Below are 21494 nucleotides of genomic sequence, written 5' to 3' on the forward strand. Positions count from 1 at the left end.
ATGTCATCTGTTTAGCCTCTTCTAATGACATATTCCACAACCATTAACAAAATTAAATTAATAATAAAATCAAATATGAAACTATCACATCAACTCGAAGAACGACTGAACAAAGCCTTGCTGCCAATAAGACTTCCACGGATAGCGGTATCCGATAGCCTCAGGATAAGTGCAATTCCTCGGGATTAAAAAGCGAAATTGTCACCAGACTCCCGATTTAAAGCACCGACGAGCCAGGTCAAAGAAAAGGACACGTCATCGGTGTTTCTCCACCGTCCGATCTCCGGTAGGATGGCTGGGAAGATCCTGAGCGTCGATCCCGTACATAGTTTTCCCATTTGATTTTTGGTTTTTCCTTGTGCGTCCCATCGCTTCGTCCTCTCTCTGGTTTGCATCGTATCTCCCCGGGTAACATGCAAGCCTTTGACCTCTCCACTCCAGCACTCGCAGGATCCATACTTTCGCTAAATTCCATAGTCATCGTATCGGCGGTTCGATCCCCCCGGCGTCTCGTCTCGCGGATAACATCGCAAAAAAATCGAAGCATTTGCGCCCACTATATCGAGTCTCGGAGGTGCGAGAAAGAAAAACCCTCTCTATTCACCTGTAGATTGTTCGTTTTAAAAAGGAATCCATTAGAAAATAGGCGTCTAATCTTCGCGTTTTTCTCATTTGCCGGAATCTTTATCGTTTTTGAATTTTGTTCAGGATTTGCTCTGTTCGTTGCAAAGAATTCGTTAAATTCAATTCTCACATGTCTAAAATTTAGTGCGAAATGCCCATTTAAAATATGCCGGGGTTCGTTTATTTTTGTGATTTCAGGGTTTGCGTTTCGTTCTTTCTGCAACTCCGTAGCGATTTCGACGTTTGACCGTGGGCTTTTAGATCGGGCAAAAAGGTCAGTTTTCGATGGGGTCGTGAAATGATTTATTCGAGAGGGGGTTTATTTCCGGGGACATTGGAAACCCTGATTTTCATCCGAGGAGTTGCACTCTGCAGAGATTATTGCTACTGTTATTGCGTTCAGCTATGCGGTCCTCTGCTGTTCAGATGAGATTGCTCCGATCCATCGGCCGAGGCGAAAAGAACAAAGTTTGCCGATCTCGAACACAGCAGATTGCAGGCATTTGTTATATTGATTGATCTGTTATGCTCGGCAAGGAGCCATTTCTAATATCTCAAACATTAAGGAGGATTTGGTACAAGAGAATTCTCTAGGAATGTTTAATAAAATTATTGGCAAGCGGTCCAGTCGCAAGAATTCGAAGTCTGAAAGTAATGAAAGCCCGGGCTCGACGACGAATCCCGCGAATGCATCCGGGGGCAGAGCGGGTGCATCGGGAGGTAATTCCACAAATTCTCGGAATTCTGGGTCGGGAGCAGGACATTCAGGATCTAAAATAGCCATAAACCATGTTCCTAGGAACAGTCTTTCCTTGGCGGCACCGCATCATCAGGCTGCAGCTCGAATGCCGCCTGGGAAGGAAAAGTCTCCAGGAAGCACAGCTATTACCACCGCTAATGGAGGTTTTTCTGCTATGGAAAATCTGCCAGCGTTCAGAGATGTTGCTGCCTCTGAAAGACTGAACCTCTTTTCGAAGAAGTTGAGTCTTTGTTGTCATGTGTTTGATTTCTTGGATCCTGCAAAGAATGTAAGAGAGAAAGAAATCAAACGGCAGACCCTGCTGGAACTCGTCGATTTTATTCAAGCCGGTTCGAACAAGCTTAATGAATCTCTACAGGAAGAGCTTGCAAAGATGTTCTCGGAAAACCTTTTCCGCTGCTTGCCTCCTTCTGCTCATGAAAATACAGGATCTGAGGTCTTTGACCCAGAAGAAGAGGAACCGTGTATGGAACCCGCCTGGCCACATTTGCAAATAGTGTATGAACTTCTGCTGCGATACATAGTATCTACAGAAACAGATCCCAAAATTGCGAAGAGATATATTGATCACTCCTTTGTCTTGAGATTGCTTGAATTGTTCGATTCTGAGGATCATCGGGAGAGAGAGTATTTGAAAACTATATTGCACCGCATTTATGGGAAGTTCATGGTGCACCGTCCCTATATACGGAAAGCAATCAACAATATATTCTATCGTTTTGTCATGGAGACAGAAAGGCATAGTGGCATTGGTGAGCTGTTAGAAATTTTAGGGAGCATAATTAATGGTTTTGCACTTCCCATGAAAGAGGAGCATAAATTGTTTCTAGTAAGAGCTCTTATTCCTCTACACAAACCTAAGTGTGTTGCTCTTTATCATCAGCAACTCTCTTATTGCATCACACAGTTTGTTGAAAAAGACTACAAATTGGCAGATACTGTTATTAGGGGTTTATTGAAGTACTGGCCTGTTACAAACTGTCAAAAGGAGGTATTGTTTCTGGGGGAGCTAGAGGAGGTTTTAGAATCTACACAAGCTGCAGAATTTCAGCGCTGTATGGTCCCTCTATTTCGTCAGATTGGTCGGTGTCTCAATAGCTCACATTTCCAGGTGATTGCATTTCTTTTTTTTTTAAAAACCGTGTTTGCAGAAAAATCTGCATGCCTTTTGTTTTACGTGTCACGACTTGCTATATTGTCTTTCAAGGCAGAAACAAAATAAGAACAAGATACGGATGGCTGTGTATTTCATTTTCGTAGTCTTCCTAAATTCTAAATCTTGCCCATATAAAAATTGTATGTACGAAGGGAATAATGTTTGAAATCCTATATGGAAGAGAATATATAATTAAACTTGAAATATAGTATGTTTAAGTTTAAGTAGAAAATTTGAAATATAGAATATTTTTAGTGGCCACAAGACTTGCAATGTCCTGTTACTTTGGATTGAAATATAGGATACTTGTAGTGGGGCACAAGCCTTGTTTAAGCTTTCAATATTGTACTTATCTTTATCAACCCCCAGTGATGGTATCATGTAGCATAGTAGCATAATTTGGCTTAATCAGATCCATTCTGCATGGAAACTTGTTCAATAATGCAATTCAACCTCATTGCTCCTAAAATTTGATTTGGCCCGTGCAAACCATATACAACAAAAAGAATGACCTTATCATTAAAATTAAATTTAACAATTATAAAATTAAAATACTTTTGGGTTTATAACATGGAAACCTCAATATTAACTAATAATTAAGGCTTATTATGAGGTCTCTACAAGTAGGAACCAGTTTTGAGCACGCTTTCCAACAAATTTTAACATACCTTTAAACATTTTCTGAATTGAATTTTTTCAACTTGTTCTTTCCTGAATCATATTGAATTTGAATCCACATTTGTATATTGTAACTATCTTCTGTACTGCCAATTTTGCCCTGGAATTTAATTTGTCATCCATCTAGCCTATGTATTTTTTTCATTGTATGTGTGACACATGAAGTACTTACTCATAATGTTTCTTTAAGTAAAAACAAAACCAGAGTAAGAGACAGATGGCTTGTAGTTCATTATCGATCTTTCTAAATTGTCATCCTTTCCTTCTGCTATATGTGCACTAATAAGGATAAAATGTTTGAAATTGTGTATGAAAGATAATGTCTAAGTTTAAAATGAATTACAGCTTATTTATCATAGGCAGTAAGCCTTGTTTAGGCATCAGTGTTGTGCTTAACTTTACCAAAATAGTGAATGCCTTTTTTGGGTCAATAGAAACTAAGGGCCTGCGTAAGGGAGGTATTTTGGGCCAAGAGAAATTTTGGATTTAGTTTCCTTGGCCCTCAGTTATCATATCTGCAGTGTCAGTTTTCTTCCAGAATTTAAATTTCATTTACTTGTTCAAAGTATTTTTCCTTCATTGTATGTGCAACACCTTAGGTACTTGGCTTAGTCAAATCAAGGAGGCACAAAAGACGTTCTAGAGAGTGAAAGGGGAAAATTGAGCTTTTATAGTCATAGAAACAATTCAAAGACACACACTATGGGCATATCTGACCTTTATTCACATGTGCCCACATTACACAAACCACACAGGAGGGAGGAGGCTGAGTGCAAGGTGTATACATCCCACAAAAAGTTATTTCATCTGTCCATGTAGAACATCCCCGTTATCCTCTCACTTACCTAGTACAGCATCCAAGGCATTAGCATATGCTGCAGCAAAATCTAAACCAGATCGAAATCGACGTGTCTTTCAGTTTGTAAAAAGAAGGGAAGGCTCTTTGTGGTCAAACGTTGAATCAGAAGCTCGTCTTAGCAAGGCATTACTTCGAGCAGAGAATCTTCTGATTGGAAATTCCAAGCATTGGAAACCTGGATTCCAATCCATTGCATTTATCTCGTGCAATGCAAGTTGAGTCATCACTGTTGTGGAAATGGTGGGTTTTTTCCTTTCCCTTTTGAAGTAAAAGCAAGTTGAGTCATTGCTATTGTGGAAAGTGGTGAGTTTTTTCCTTTCCTTTTCGAATTAAAAGCAGCGGGCAAAAAATCTATAAGGGAGGGCCTTGGTTCCTTGGAGCTAAAGGGCTTTACTCAAATCACTGGTTACTAGGCTTTGACCCTGAGGACAAGATCACAACAGCAGTCCCTGCATGGGCTCAACTTCCTTTTCTCCCTTTCATCTTGTGAAGTCGAAGGAACACTGAATTGAGTAAAAAATATGCTTGGCAGATACATAGATAAATCAGGTGCAAAATCAGGATCTATGCATGTGCTCAAATCTTTGAAGTGAACTTGTAAAAGGGATTAAGAGTTGATTGAAATACAGAAAAGAGATTGGATTGTGTTGACAAACTGGACTACGAATAGATACCCCTAAAATGCAAATTTATCATGAATATGGGCATTTGGCCATGTTATCATTGGATTGTGCAAGGTGTGGGAGATAAGGGAGCACTGTTACACTTAACGAGGTGTATTTTTTCATTAAGGTTACTTTTGATGCATGCTCATATTCCATGAGGCATATTTGCATACTTGGAGGCATGATTTGACATGTTGGCATTATTTGTATGGCTTTTGGATGGAACACCCCTCATGGAAAGAGGACACATGGCTTTACAAGCCCCTCTGCAAGCCTGTTTACACAACTCTTTATGGGGCATCCTTCATCTAAGGGAGTTTTTGACATGTCTATGGCATTGAAATATGTTCTGTGGTGGCTACCCTTCATTCTAGACCATACATGGTAAGCTTAGTAGTAAAATAGTTAGAATTTGGAGATTTCTTAGGTGAAGTAACTTACTAAAGCAGCTCGGAAAATCCTCAGCAGTCATCTTGAAATTTTGTCAACATTTCAGATCACTAACTGGATCCATCTTCAGGATGAACAGTCAGGAGTGCTTGTCGTGAGGATGGATCCAGTTAGTGATTGACAAAATTTCAAGATGACTACTGTGGACGTTGACAATCTGTCAGGATTGCTTGTCCTGGTGATGGATCCATTTAATGATCCGGAATATTTACAAAATTTCAATATACTACTGTGGACTTTGACAAGCAGCCACGACTGCTTCTCCTGAGGATGGATCTAGTTAGTGATCCAAAACATTGGCAAGATTTCAAGATGACTACTGTGGACTTTCAGAGCTCTTTTAATAAGTAAAATAATCGTTAAAGCAGTCTTGTTTAGTGAGGTGCCTTGCTCAAGCACACTCTGTAAGACAGTTTTTAATATTATTTGTTGTATTTTTAATCAGTTTTTAATATGTTAATTTTTCATCACTTGTAACTATTACTTCAACAATATTTAATGGCATTCAATTTCTCAATTTCACTTTTTCAATTTTCCAATGACAGTAGAGCAATAGTAGATAGAACAAATAAACAAATGCACATAGAAAGACAGCCAAGAGACAAGAGACACAAATTTGGTCAATTGCAATACTCACTGTGGGAAAACCCTTGCAAATCTGCTTCCTCTTATTAGATTGTCTTCAAATGTTCAACAGAAAGAGTACATCATCCAAGAGTCAAAGTCAAACTTTGACTTAGCCAACATCCAATGTCATATTCAATATCAAACTGCTATCCAAAGCATAGACAAAGTAAAGAGATGTAGTCAACAATGGTCAAATCTGAACCTTCTGTAATCTGATTCGGTCAACAGCAGTCGACAACATTAGAGTCAACCATAACCAGTCAACGGTCAAGGGTCAAAACTGTCCTCCAGCAGCTCGGTCAAAGGGCTTCCAATTCGGCCTCGTTACCAGGTCAAAAATCTGTTAAAACAGTGCCAATCTGAACAGTCAAACTTGGTCAATGCATAGGTGAAGCTGCGGTCAAATGTATGAGATAAGTTCGTGGTCAAAGTGCCCAGATTTCCTCGGACTCTGTGCCCTCTTGAAACAGAAACAGTCACAAAGAAAACACAGTCAAAGCATGTCACATGTGCCCAAGTCAACGCAGGTCAATGCCCTGAAACAACCTTGCAATTCGGCCCAGTCAAAGGTGTCTTCTGTACTTCGCACGTGTAAGAGGAGTCCTTCCAAGTCAGTGCTGTCCGAACCAATAATAAGAGGGGAGAGAGAAGATATGTTGTGTTGCTTGATGGTCCAAATGAGGTGTGATGTCTCTTGTATTTATACCAATCCGAGTGGGTGAAAAGACATGCCAAATGGGCATCATGAGCCTACATAAATGTGTGGCTGACGTTAACAATTGTACATGTGTGAGAATAAATTAAATTCCAACTTTTGCTTGTCCAAAATGAGTGATCTTTAGGTCAATTTGGGACCTCTCGGAGAGAGGAATTTAATGCAACAATCATCTCCATCAAATGAGTTGTCCAAAGTGAAACTTAACCCTAGTTGCATAATTTAACACATTTCAGATCACTAACTGGATCCATCTTCAGGACAAGCAGTCAGGAGTGCTTGTCCTGAGGATGGATCCAATTAGTGATAAACAAAATTTCAATATGACTACTGTGGACTTTGACAATCTGTCAGGACTGCTTGTCCTGGTGATGGATCCAGTTAGTGATCCGAAATATTTTCCAAAATTCAATATACTACTGTGGACTTTGACAAGCAGTCATGACTGGATCTAGTTAGTGATCCAAAACATTGACAAAATTTCAAGATGACTACTGTGGACTTTCAGAGCTATTTTAATAAGTAAAATAATCGTTAAAGCAGTCTTGTTTAGTGAAGTGCCTTGCTCAAGAACACTCTATAAGGCAGTTTTTAATATCATTTGTGGTATTTTGGCCATATTAAAGTAAGGCATCCCACCTAGAAACCTCTATAGTGGCACAACAATCAAGAAAAACTATATTTTATATGCGACGTCTAACATGAGGAGGTGACACTTGGATTATTTGACATTTCAAAGGGTTGGTTTGTGGAAACACCCTAATTCTAAGGAGCTAGAACATTTTGATATTATTTTATTTTCTAAGTTACAAAAGGAGCCTATAAAAGGAACCCTTTCTCACTTGACCAAGTTTTGTTTTCATTGTGGAGAAAATCCCCATACCATTGGGCTGTAATGAAAGACGTCTTGTGCAGGTTTGGAGCTTTTTTGAGGAAATATTAAGGAATGTTATTGTCATCTGTAAGGAATTTATTGTATCTTGTCCTAATATTGCTTCTGTCCTAGGGTTTATCTTCAGCATTGAGAGGTCTGAAAAGAGACTTCATTGTCCTTTTCAAGATCCTACTTTCTGATCTGCTTTATGCTATGTACCTCGGCTGTTCTCTTTAGTAAAAGGCTCTCTTTTACTTCATTTTTCAGATCTTCTTTTATATAAAAAGGCAAGAAATCAATAAAAATACTAATGTAACTTTATGAGCTTAATATGTTAGCTGGAATATGACTTCGAGGCACTGTTATGACCAGGATTGATTGCTGTTTTAAGCATCTTCTTGGGTTTAATATTGTCTATCATCAATTCTTTCAAGCCTCAGAGTGTTTTAATCCATTTTGTGCAAGGATGGGCACTAATTTGCTTGAATTCACCACAATCATATCCATTGTTCATCATAACATTTTTGATTGCTAAATCTGGTTTGTTATCCAAGTTTATAAAGACAATTTAGCAAAATCTCACATTGGGAAACCCCCCTTGTGCTGGTGGAGAGCTGACATAAAGTGAAGAGAATTCCTACTAAGATGACATTGAGAGCAGGGTTTCAAAGAAGTTGCATTAGGTTTTCATTCTTGCTTGGACTTGACTATTTTACAGGTAAAGATTTAGAAGGAAACATAAAAAAATTGTCCAAAGAAAAAAGCCAATATCACAATCTGCCTCCCTCGAGCAGAAGAAGATGCTGACTTCAAGAAAGAAAGAAACAACAAAAAAAGAGACAATTCCCAAACCAAGATCATTAAAAAGTAAAGGAAAGGGCAGAAGCCTAAAACCAACATTTAGTGCATGAAAATGACCATGAAGGAAATTAGGAGGATCCGATCAAAGGATCCAAGATCGTAGTCCATTAATGGTGGATCAAATCAGAGAGGAACGAAAAATACACCCAGAGAACACAAATCTTTTAGAAATTGAGCCAGAGGATAATCAACCCAATGTTGCAAATATCTCAGATATTTCCCAATAATTCCCATTTTTGTTTTAGGTTATTGATTTGTCTGATATTTTAAAAGTTACTTATGTCCAAGTTTATTCTGTTGATATTTATGGATTTTTTCCCCGAAATTTTCAATAAGTCTCTTTGTGGACTCTCAGCAAAATATTTGCTGAAATGTTATTTGCAACATTGAATCAACTTAAATAGTCAACCTAGTCGGCGAAAAACTCAACAATTCCTTCCAAAAAATCAGATCTTTCCTTGACATCTTTTATCATTTTTTTGAAACCAGACAGAAGACGAGGTGCATCTTAAAAGGGCTAGGCGTAAAATAAAAAATAAGGGAGAAAACAAGTGGGAGTGAGGAAGAAAGCTCTGGGAAAACAGTAAACTGTGAACTAGGCCTTTGAGTCAAGTAATAAAAACAAACCCCCAAACCATAAATTTAGTGTCTTGGAATTGTAGGGGGTAAGGGAACCAAGAAAGGAGAAAAAGTTATATTTTTTCATAAGAATGGAGAAGACAGCGATTGTACTCCAAAAAATAAGTTAAGCATTAAACGTTTTGATAGGGTAAAGAATCGTTTTTGGACAAATGTTGATAGGGTGAATATAGAATATGGAGGATTGGCTATTCTTTACGACCCTTCAGAAATTTCCTTGGAGAGTAATTTCAAATTAAATAATCGAATAACATCCAATTGCAAACTAACTCACTCAAGATGATTTCTTCAAAATAACAACTGCAGATGCTTGGAAAAATTGTATGGATAAAAAATGTGCTGACCTTTCTGCATGAGTATTCCTCCACATATCTACCCCTTAACAAGATAATTGTGGGGAGCTTCAACTCAGTCTCGAGCAAGAAAAAAAATTAAGAATGGAATTTTTTCTTGAAGTGTAGAAGCCTCGACGAATCTTATGCAAACTATAAAATGTTTGGCGATACATTATAGTTTTATCTTATGAAACTATTCAAATTTCTAATGGTTTTATATAGTCTCTATATTTTTTTTGCAATTTTTAAGGTAAAATGATTTTATTCCATAAAATATGGGTGAATTATTTTTAGAAAAAATGGAAATTTGCTAGTCTTTTTTAGGAAAAAGCATGGAAAATTAGCTTCTTGATTTGGATCAGATTGGGCTTCTTATTTTGGCATTGGATTCTGGTTGGGCATCTTTCTTTGGATAGTGGAAGTCTTGACTTTGAATTTGTCATCATTATGCTAGATTGGTTCTCTCTCTGCTGAACATTTGATATTTATCAATAAGAAGGATTGGTTGAGTTTTCCCCCTTGTGGGGCTTTGCTCTGGCATTAGCCTAAATTTTTTGTGTTCATTGTCTTGGCTTGTTTCCTTGTGCATTGTTGATGATGTTCTATCTACAATTACTGTCAATAAGTAAATGTTAAGTAATTGCTACTGAAGTTTATTGTGATTGCTGTTGGAATTTGAAGTGGAATTGTAATTGGGCTGATAAGACATTGAAGTAATTGTTGCAAGCATAGAACATACCTTAAAAATTAACATGGTATCAAAGGGAAGGTGAAGACAAGCCCAAGGAAGGAGTAAGCAATCACTGTTGGAATAGTTGTTGCTGTTAGACAAAGACTATTGGGATAGATCTCCATGGTTGCTACCTTTTATATCAAAACTGAGGATAAGCTCAATGGAAAATCAGATTATCATGCTTGGAAGATGACACTTGATTTGACCTTGGAGGAACATGAAGTGTTGGATTATGTGCAAGGGAAAGTGGTGGAGCTTCCTTCAAATGCGCCTGCTGCTGGCAAAACGAAGTATAGAAAAAGTGAGGTCAAATTTAAGAAAATCTTAGTTGACTCCATTCAAAAGCATTTAATCTCTTATGCTTATGATTTGGGAACTTCCAAGGAAATGTATGATAAGTTGATTGGGATGTTCAAAGTCAACAATGCAAATCAAATCCTCTTTCTCAAGAACAAGTTGAGGGATATCAAGATGGACAAAGGGGAGTCTAGACTCTATACTGTTGAAAAATCTAGGGCATCAAGTATTAGGTGATTTCTCTTCAATTAGTAATTGCTTGTGACTGATTTTTACTTCTTTAGATTAGTATCTTCTTTTACTTAGGTTATTAGTGTTCTTCTCCATCAAACAACTACCAATGCATGAACATAAATAGAGAAGAGACACATAATGTAGGCTATCAGCTAGGGCCAAAACCTCTCACTCTTTGAGAGGAAAACCCACACAAATTCTTCTTATAGAGATTCCAATTGACGAATACCAAGACCAAAACCCTTGACCTATTTGCTACTCCAAGACCAAGACACAAGTTCTCTTGACAATCAATATTCTTCCTTCAGAGATTCTTCCATCAAGTCATCCATGTTTGTTCTTCCTCTCACTGTGTTAGCATACTAGGATCCATGTCATTGTGTTTTGCACCGAGATCATTATCTCACCTTTGTCATGGCATCGAGATCCTCTCACTGTTGTATCCCTGAGACGTCATCACTGTTATGACACCGAGATCCTCTCACTGTAGTATCTGTGAGACCTCATCGCTGTCATGACATCGAGTTGCACTGTGACCCTCTTTCTGTGGTAGTACCGAGATCATCTCCTATCCGAGCTTCTTCTTATGGTGGTATTGAAGTAGAGATAGCACCGAAACTATCTTTACTTAAATGCAATGACACCAAAATGACCGAGCTTCTTTCCTGAAACGACATTGAACTTGTCACTGTAATTTTCCATCAAATTTCAAAGGTGATCAAACTTCTTTACTGTGGAATAGGCCGAGCTGCCTATTTATAGTAGTTGTCCATGTATATTAGCCGACATGACCATATGAAGAGTTGTGTCTCCAATTTAGGTGAGCCGACATGAGTTCTATATTTCATCTTGAAGCCGACTTGAAGAAGGATAACTTGTGCTTGTCTTGGAGGGCTACTTGACAATCCTATTGACTTATATACATTTGTAACATGCCCAAGAAGAGTTCTTCATACATGACATTGACTCTCTTTGACTTTTATGATTAGATGATAAATCCTAAAGGCTCATAATGGGAGCCATCTAAAAATAAAATTCCTTACTCATGAAACCCATGAGGCAAGCATTACAATAATAATTTTATTTTTCTTCTTTACATCATTTACATAAAAATCACAATTATATGACATTATGAAGATCGAACCTAGTTGCACTTTTCAACACTCCCTCTTAACTAGGGAGTTATTCATAATGGTACTTGGTCATTCTCAATCTAAAGAATTTCTCATAAGAAGAATTGGATTGGTAACCCATTTGTAAGCATCATATCAACCAACATTGTCACATAGCAAGGCCTTGACTAACAACTCTATTTCTCCATGAGATCCGAGCACAATGCTGGCGAGACCAATGATTTACAGACACCCTCATCATTGTCTCTCCTAGAACATACCCCACCCGGGTTCTTAGGGTGTGTTCCACTAGGACTATTCTTATCTTGGATTCCCAATCCTCAAAGAATATCGGTCCTCTACGACTACTCTTTTTTGGATGCCCTAACTCATCCTCAAAGAGTATAGAATGCCAGATGCTTACCCAATCCACCATTCTGTCTTCCAAAGTGAAGACAAGAATGATGTGTCTATCTTTCCCTCTTAATTAGGGAGGACATATCTATTCCACTAAGGGAATGTACTCAGTCCTACAGAAGTAATGTACCTAAGCTTCCTCTTGGCTTAGGAATTTTGCTTCCAAGTTTCTACCAAGTAAGAAACTTGTTTCCAGGCTCCCTCTTAATTAGGGACCTACAACAGCTCCTCAGGTGGAGATGATGGGACAACCAACTGCTTGAAGAACTCTTTCCTTTGATGTCATGAATTTCTTCTTTGTCATGGAGTCTTCATCCTTTGGGACTTCTTCATAGGGCACAGACCATCCATCACTTTCATTCATGAGTCAGTCATGTCAATATTCCTCTTATTGGAAAGTGATCCATGAGTCCATGTTTGGCCTTCCTTCATGCCATGTTTTCTGTAAGGATCTTTCATCCTTCTACATGGTCCTCTTGGAAGACATCCATAGTTCTTCCCTCGGTAGTCCTGTATAAGCCCATCCAGATATATGTTCAAAAATAAGTAATGAACATTACATTTAAATCAAGATTACCTTTGTGATGGTCTTTCATCATGACATGTTCCAATTTGCATCAACATCCTGCATACATATTGACACATCTCCCAAAGATATCCATTGTCAAGGGTCTTCATATTTTTCGGACTTCCATTTGAGTCTTCATATCTTTTCGGGAGATATCATAGTCAAATCTTTCAGTTCGTGGATGTTGATTGCTTTTTCCATGGTTGCATAGTCCATGAACACTGCCTTCCTTTCTTCACACATTTCATTCCAAAGAACTTCTAATAAGAGTTCCTCCAATTGCTGTCAACCACCTCATACTTCATATGAGGACATATTATGTTGATTTCATCTAGTGTGACCCATGCCTTCCTGCATCTTTTCAGAGGAGATCCTTTTCTTTTCAATTAGTAATTGATTGTGAGTGCTTTTTACCTCTTTAGATTAGGATCTTCTTTTACTTAGGTTATTAGTATTCTTCTTCATCAAACAACTACCAATGCATGAACATAAATAGACAAGAGACACATAATGTAGGCTATGAGCCAGGGCCAAAACCTCTCACTCTGGAAAACCTGCACAAATTCTTCTTATAGAGATTCCAATTGACGAATACCAAGACCAAAACCCTTGACCTATTTGCCACTCCAAGACCAAGACACAAGTTCTCTTGACAATCAATATTCTTCCTTCAAAGATTCTTCCATAAAGTCATCCATGTTTGTTCTTCCTCTCACTGTGTTAGCATACAGGATCCATGTCACCGTGTTTTGGAATGAGATCATTATCTCACCTTTGTCATGGCACCAAGATCCTCTCACTGTAGTATCCTTGAGACCTCATCATTCTCATGACATCGAGTTGCACTATGACCCTCTTTTTGCGGTAGCATCGAGATCATCCCCTATCCGAGCCTCTTCTTGTGGTGGTAGTGAAGTAGAGATAGCATCAAAGCTGTGCCTTTACTTAACTGTAATGACACACCAAAATAGAGAGACCTCCTTTCTGTGATTATACTGACCTTTGTCATCTGAAATAGCACTAAACCATATTGTAACATATGACCGAAACTGTGTCTAACATCTCTACTGCAACCAACACTGTGATTTTTGCAATCAGACCGAGATTCTTTTTACCCTTATCCGAGCTTCTTTCTTGAAATGACATCCGAACTTGTCACTGTAATTTTCCATCGAATTTCAAAGGTGATCAAACTTCCTTACTGTGGAATAGGCTGAGTTACTTATTTATAGTAGTTTGTCCATGTATATTAGCTGACATGACCATATGAAGAGTTGTGTCTCCAATTTAGGTGAGCCGACATGACTTCTATATTTCATCTTGAAGCCGACTTGAAGAAGGATAACTTGTGCTTGTCTTGGAGGGCTACTTGACAGTCCTATTTACTTATATACATTTGTAACATGTCCAAGAAAGTTTCTTCATACATGACATTGACTCTCTTTGATTTTTATGACTGGATGACAAATCTTAAAGGCGCACAATGGGAGCCATCTAAAAATAACATTCTTTTCTCATGAAACCCACGAGGAAAGCATTACAATAATAATTTTATTTTTCTTCTTTACATCATTTGCATAAAAATGACAATTACATGACATTATGAAGGCTGAACCTTTTTACACTTTTCAACATATACAAGCTTATTTCGTGAAAATAACTCAAGTGAAGAATGATTTGCTATCTATTGGAGAAGTTACTCTTGACAGGGAATTCACCCTTATTGCACTTGGAAGACTTACAAGGCCATGGGAAACTTTCATTACCACCATTCTCAACAATGACAAGATACTTGGTTTTGATGAACTATTGTCTAGATGCACTCAAGAGGAAACAAGGATGATGGTGAGAGATAAGACTCTCAATGAAAATGAACCTACTACCTTCTTTACAGGAATGATGCTGGTCCATCAAATTCAAGAAGGCAAGGTTAAGGATCTAAGAAGGGATTCAAAGGAAAAGGCAAAGGAAGATGCTTCAATTGCAACAAGTTTGGAAACTATACTAGAGAATTTCCTAACAACAAGAATCCTCCAAGGGACAACAAAGGAAAGAGGAATGCTCCTACTGCTCGAGAAGGAAATTATCGATGTCCCAGGAGGACAAGAAATGCAAGGTATGATGAAAATAATGTTGTTGAAAATCAAACTTAGTATTTTCTCATTTCTGCCTTGTCTATTGCCTCTCCTCCAGATACCTTGGATCATTGGTTAATTGGGTGGAGCATCAAGGCATTTTGCTAGATATAAGGAGGTTCTCTCAAATGTAGTTGAGAGGAAGACTAATATGAATATTATTCTTGGAGATAATGTAACCTACCCCATGAAAGGGATATTATCTCTTTCTCTTCTCTCGAACTATGGTCAAACCATACATCTTCAGGATGTTTTGTATGTGCCCGATTTGAAGAAGAATTTGGTGCCTATTTCTGTGGTGGAAGACAAAGGTTTCAAGGTAGCTTTCATTGATGGAAAGGTATGTGCATGGCATAATAACTTTAAAGATGCTTTTACTCTTGGTTTTAAGGTTGATGGTCCTTATCAAGTTGGTGGAAGTCTTTTGGGAGCTTTGGCAAATAACACTTCTATTCAATGTGAGCTATGGCACTAGAGGTTTGCTCACTTACATTACAAAGCCTTACCTAGTGTAAGGAAGATGGTCGCATGGATGCCCGAGTTTCATATGAATCATGAAGGAGTTTGTCTAGGATGTGCAGCTGGAAAACATACAAAGGGACCATTCCCTTCTAGTGAGTACAAGACAAATGATATTATTCAATTTATCCATTTTGATATGGCTGGACCTTTACCTGTGACTTCTTTGGGAGGATACTTATACTATGTGATATTTGTGGATGACTTCTCCCGCAAGACTTGGATTTATTTCTTGAAGAAGGATGAAGTATTTGGATGGTTCGTTCTTTCAAAGCATTGGTGGAGAATCATACAGGAAAGAAGATCAAGACATTGATAACTGATAGTGGAACCGAGTATGAATCTAATGAATGTAATGACTTTTGCAAAGAGGTAGATATTAAAAGGGAGACCATCGTTCCATGTAATCCACAACAAAATGGAGTTGTAAAGAGAAAGAATCGAACAATTATGGAAGCCACCTGTGCCATGATTCATGATCAATGTCTACCAAAGTTTTTATGGGGAGAAGCTGCAAACATTGTTGTGTATGTTCAAAATAGGAGCCCTCATCAAAGCTTGGATTTCAAGACACCCAAAGAAGTTTTCACTGGTAAGAAACATGATGTTGCTCATTTTAGAATTTTTGGTTGTCCTATATATATTCATATACCAAAGGAGAAGGGGAACAAGTTGGAAGCCTTTGGGAAGAAAGGTGTATTTGTTGGATATAGTGAAGATTCAAAGGCATATCGAATTTATGTACCTGGTCATAGAAATGTGGAAGTAAGTAGAGATGTTACTTTTGATGAAGACACTGCCCTTGGAAAAGCAAGGGACCTTCCTATCACAAGAAAGGATGATGATGCTGCTGGAAGACGAGAAGAACCTCCGATGGATGAACCAATGCCTGATGCTAATGGTCCTATGGATCCACTAGATCCACCTCCTTGTGATTCCTCTACCTCAAAGAAAAGACCTCTATGGCTCCGAGATACACTTCAAGATGCTGAAAATCATGTTGCCTCGAGAGGAACATTTCAGGAAAGTAAGAAGCCCACTAGGTATCAAGGATACTTGGTTGCCATGAGTATTATCATTCAAACCGAACCTTGCACTTTCGAAGAAGCTGTGAAGCACCAAGTATGGAAAGATGCTATGGCTGAGGAATATGAATCAATCATGAAGAACAATGTCTTGGAAGTGGTGCCTAGACCTAAGGACAAGTCTGTGATCACTTCAAAATGGATCTACAAGATTAAACATGCAGCTGATGGAAGTGTTGAAAATACAAGGCAAGGTTCGTGGCTCGTGGCTTTTTTCAAAAGGAAGGAGTTGACTATAATGAGATATTTGCACCAGTTGCTCGATACACCACTATACGATCCATAGTTGCTCTTGCTGCAAATCAAGGATGGAGCCTACATCAAATGGATGTCAAGACCACATTCTTACATGGCTCACTTAAGGAGGAAGTCTACTTGGAACAACCTCAGGGGTTTGAAGAGCAAGATAGAAGGACACATGTATGTAGGTTGAAGAAAACCCTTAATGGGTTAAAGCAAGCCCCTAGCGTTTGGTATGAGAGGATTGATAACTATCTCATGAAGCTGGGATTTACAAGGAGGTATGCTGATCTAAACTTATACTTCAATGTTGAAAAAGACATACCACTTATTTTGGTCTTATAGGTTGATGATCTATTTTTGACTAGTGCAGGCCTTCTCATTTATCAATGTAAGAGGGAGTTGACTTTTGAATTCAGGATGAAGGACGTAGGATTGATGCACTACTTCCTAAGCTTGGAGGTATGGCAAAAGCCAGGTGAGATTTTCCTTTCTCAAGGAAAATATATTGTGAAGCTATTAGAAAGATGTGGCATGGTGGAATGCAAGTCAGTAACTACACCAATGGAACTAAATTTCAAGAAGCTATGTGGAAGTGCTGTTGGTTCGGATTTGGCAAATCCTTCTAATTATAGACACTTGTGGGAGCCTTGATGTTCTTCGTGAACACACGACCATACATATGCTTTGCTGTTAACATGTCAAGTCAATTTATGGTTGAGCCTCATCATGTACATTGAGTTGCTGCAAAGAATCTTCCAAGACATCTTCATGGTACTATCAACCATGGAATTGTTAGTTTTTGTAGCATTGGATGTGTCCTAGCCACAAAATTTGGTGGAGAGGCTAGAATACATGAGATCTCCAAAACCTAGAAATCGTTTTTGGAAATTCTACCTTAGAGATGATTTAATTAGATTATTAGCCGATTTTTAAATATTTCCCAAGTCTAAACATAGGAGAACTGGTGAATGAATCATAATTAATTAAGTCATGGGGATATTCTCTAGAAACACACATAGATCGATTCAGAAATGATCTGAGCCATCGATTAAGATTTAATCTTGGCCATTGGAGTCCCAATAAGAAGATATAAGAAGGGATCGATGTGGTGATGGGGAATACACCAGAGTCACTTGGAGAATTCAATTTTCCAGAGTAGCAGCAGTCAGTTGTCGGAGAGTTCGAGCTTTAGTGAGGGGCAGGGACAGTGACCCGGAGGAAGTTTTCCAGATTCAGAGAGGCAGCAACAAGGAGGCCAAATTATTCCCAGTGAGGCAGCACAAAAGACTGTGTAGTTGCTTTAGAAAAGCAATTCAATTTGGTTGGTGGAAAAATCGATTTTGCTTCCAGAGGGCCCAAGAATTAGTTTCCTCAGCAGAGACAGGCAAAAGGACTTCATCAAAGAGAGATTTGGGCTTAGACGTCCATTGGTTTGCGCAAGCACTGCGCGGAGGGTCCAAGAGGACAAATTTTCTGAAGGGAAGTTGTGCTGGGGTTGTTTGTTGAAGAAAGGAAATTCCCTAAAATAATTTTGTCAAGATTTTCTTGCTGTTTGGGGTGCCAGTTGGGCATCCCTAGGTTGGTCTTAGATTTCACTACTGCTTAATAATAAAACCCTTAGCTGTTGCACTAGTTTTCCCAAGTTGGGTTTCTTCAGGGACATTTATCCAAAAAATAACGGTGTAATTTTTATTTGTGTGTGCTACTATTTTCTCAGTTTCCAGTGCTATTATTTCTGCAGAATTTTATTTGTGAATGTTGCAGTGTGATTTATTTGATATTTGCCGTAGTAGATAAATTGTTAAAATAATTAACAATTAGAAAAATAAATTCCAGTTGCTGCAATAGGATTTTAGTTTCGAAATTTTCACAGGACTAAGGTACACTGTAGGGATTTAAGACTACATTGATAAATTGATGTCGACTGGGCTAACAATGTGGTGGATAAAAATAGCACATCTGGGTGTTGCTTCTCTTTGGTGTCCGCTTCAATTTCATGGATGAGCTGGAAACAAAAGTCTGTTACATTAAGCACCGCTGAGGCTGAATATATTGCTGCTAGTATGGCTTGTTGTGAAGCCATTTAGTTGAGGTCCGAGGAAGCTTGTCAGTGAGCTATTTGAGCACGTGCTGGATACCACTGTCATTTATTGTGATATTCAAAGTGGGATTCGCCTTTCAGAGAATCCCTTGTTCCACGACCGATTCAAGCATATTGAAATTAGGTACCACTTTATCCAAGATATGGTACAATGGGGAGTAATAAGGCTCCAACACATTGGGACAAATGAATAGGTTACTGAAATCCTCACAAAGCTTCTGGGGAAGGCCAAGTTCATAGCCTTCATAGAGAGACTTGGAGTCGTGGAAAGACCCTCCCATGAGGATTTCGGTTGAACATTGAGCTTTGGAAGCTCCTTGGGGCTGGGGTTCTTGGAGCTATATGAGAACATGGTGAGTTGTTAACCTTCCCCTATGGAGTACATACCCCAACATGTTTGAGCATAGGGTGAGTGGTTCACCTTCCCCTGTGAGCTATGTCACAAGGTTCGTTGAACTTCAACCTTGAGGTTCGAATTTTGGCGAACCTTAATTTTTTTTGAGGTTTGGTGAACCTCATCGAACCTCATAGCCATTGACCATGTCCACAGATCAAAACTCATAACCTCATGTCACAACTCAAGTTTGTAATCTATCCTTGCGATTTCCATGTTCATGATAGCATTTTCTTTTATGTTTATCGATGTTGATACCTTACTATTTTATCTTATATTTCATTTTAAAGTTAATATATATATATATATATAGAAAATGTATATTGACGAACCTAATGGCGAACCTCATCTAAACTCATCAAAAAATTCTAACTCGAATTGAACCTAATTATTGCCAAACCCGAACTTGAACCCGAACCATGTGACTTAGCCTGTGAGGTTCGCTATATGAGAACATCATGAGTGGTTCACCTTCCCTTGTGGATACATACATCCTACCCTTGCAGTTTGGGACTCTTGGAAAGTACCTCTGATGTGGCCAATGAGTTGGGAAAAGTGATTAGGGTTAATTAGTACTAAAAACAGATATGTCTGGTACTACTATATTCCCTATGACTAGGATGCATGATGTTCAACAACTTGATCACTAATGATCAAGCCTGGTAGGGATTCTACCCCTGGACATGAGGACTTGCCTCTGTCATCTTAGTGAGGGTGGCAGGGTCTTGTGACCCACCCTCTTTTGATCCTTTCTTACTGAACCATGATATCAATCTTCAGTAGAGACAAGACAAGTTGCAGAGATGGTACATGATGGTCATGATGGCATATCAGTGGATGGATGTTGATAGGTGGAATTCCTCCCTAGTTGAGAGAGTGTTAAAGAGTGCAACTATGGGCCAAGTCCCCCTCTTGGAAACCCCTCCTTTAGTGGCTCATTACACTGTTGGTTCACCCTCGATGTCATCTCCCTTCACCTTGAAAACTAGAATTTTTGCACACCTACAAATGACCCTTTTTCAAGTTGGCCTCATCTCCTTAAGTCGACTCACATTGGTGAAGAGACATGACCCTCGACCTCGCCACGTTGACACATATGAATACAACATAAGATCTCCTCAATTTGGCATCTCATTATCACACACAAAACATCTCTCTTTTGTTTGGTTCATACACTTCTGAGGTAGCTTCTTCTCTCACGCATGCGAAGGGTTTACTAGACAATTTAACTTCTGCGTTGACTTTCTGATTCAACCAACTTTTACCAGCGTTGATTGAGGAATTTTTGGGACTGTTTGATTGCGTTTTGACTTGGGAATATTTTGTTTGACTGGGACACATTCATTGGCACACTGATAGAGATTTTTTGAGCATGTTGACCAGCGTTGATTGCAGGCATGACTGTTGACTTTGGCCACAAAACATTGACTGAGTTTGACTAGGTTTTCTTTATTGTTTTGGGTTGCCTTTGACCAACCCTTGAGGCCAAGTTCCTCCCTGCTTTGACCAAGTTCTTTGGAGGTAGTTTGACTGGACTTCGACTAGCGTTGACTTGACTAGTTAGGGCACTATGATTACTGCTAACAAATATCAGAATTGCAGACTTTGACTTGGACCAACCAGGTAAGCAATTCCAATTTCCAATTTGTTTTCCTTTTCAAGTTAAAATTGTTTACATTGTTTACGATTCAAATTATAAACTAAGTTACTAATTAATGTCTTTTTCTTTGCAGCACATTGGTGGGAGTCATTTGGTGGCCAGTGTCCTCAATTGCAAATGTTTGCAATTAGAGTCCTCAGTCAAACTTGCAGTGCTTCAGGTTGTGAGCGCAATTGGTCTGTTTTTAGGTGCATACACACGAAGAAGAGAAACCGTTTGGAACAAAAACGGTTAAATGATCTTGTTTTCGTGCGGTACAATCTTCGGCTGAGGAGGAACCAAATGATGAACAAAACATCGGATCTAGATCCCATTGTGTTGGACGATATTGATCCAACATCAGAATGGGTGGAGGAGATTGAAGATCTTGTGTTTGAGGCTGATTTTGATATCGACATGGCTTTAGCGGGGGATGAAGCAGATTATGTGGCGGCATTAGAACCATGATTAGTAGCGACATCAAGGAAAGGAAAAGGACCAATGGAAGGCACTAGTCGTGCAGGTCGACAAATTCGTGCTTCCATTAGGTCCACTTCTATTGTTATTGGTGGCATTGCTACTAAGGTTGCAGATCAGGCTGAGGCATCCTCAGACTCTAAACCAGATGATGTCTATGTAGCTCCTGATGATGATCCTGTGGCTAGTAGTGGTGATGAACTTGATGATTGATCATGTGTACATTGTAGACTTGTAGTAGGCCAATGGCCTCATAGCTTGCAACGTTGTTTTTGGACATTATAGGCCACATTTAGA

The 21494-nt window shown here is 38.8% G+C and overlaps 1 protein-coding gene across 3 annotated transcripts in view; it reads left to right on the top strand.

Annotated features, from left to right (window-relative positions):
• Window positions 1-224: 224 nt before the first annotated feature.
• The window catches only part of LOC149187798 (serine/threonine protein phosphatase 2A 57 kDa regulatory subunit B' beta isoform-like), a 46137-nt gene continuing 24867 nt past the window's right edge, over window positions 225-21494 (top strand). Inside the window, exons 1-2 of one of the 3 annotated variants that reach the window (XM_089411472.1) lie at window positions 225-574; window positions 823-2495. In XM_089411472.1, the coding sequence (XP_089267598.1) occupies window positions 1221-2495 (1275 nt within the window). In that variant the 5' untranslated portion in view covers window positions 225-574; window positions 823-1220. The remainder of the gene's footprint in view (window positions 575-822; window positions 2496-21494) is intronic. The other 2 variants (XM_089411473.1, XM_089411471.1) reach the window with 2 other exon arrangements.

This window comes from Pinus tabuliformis, chromosome 3_1, assembly GCF_031772625.1.
Source record: "Pinus tabuliformis cultivar Carrire ecotype Pingquan chromosome 3_1, CPIR1, whole genome shotgun sequence".
In the NCBI taxonomy this organism is placed as follows: domain Eukaryota; kingdom Viridiplantae; phylum Streptophyta; class Pinopsida; order Pinales; family Pinaceae; genus Pinus; species Pinus tabuliformis.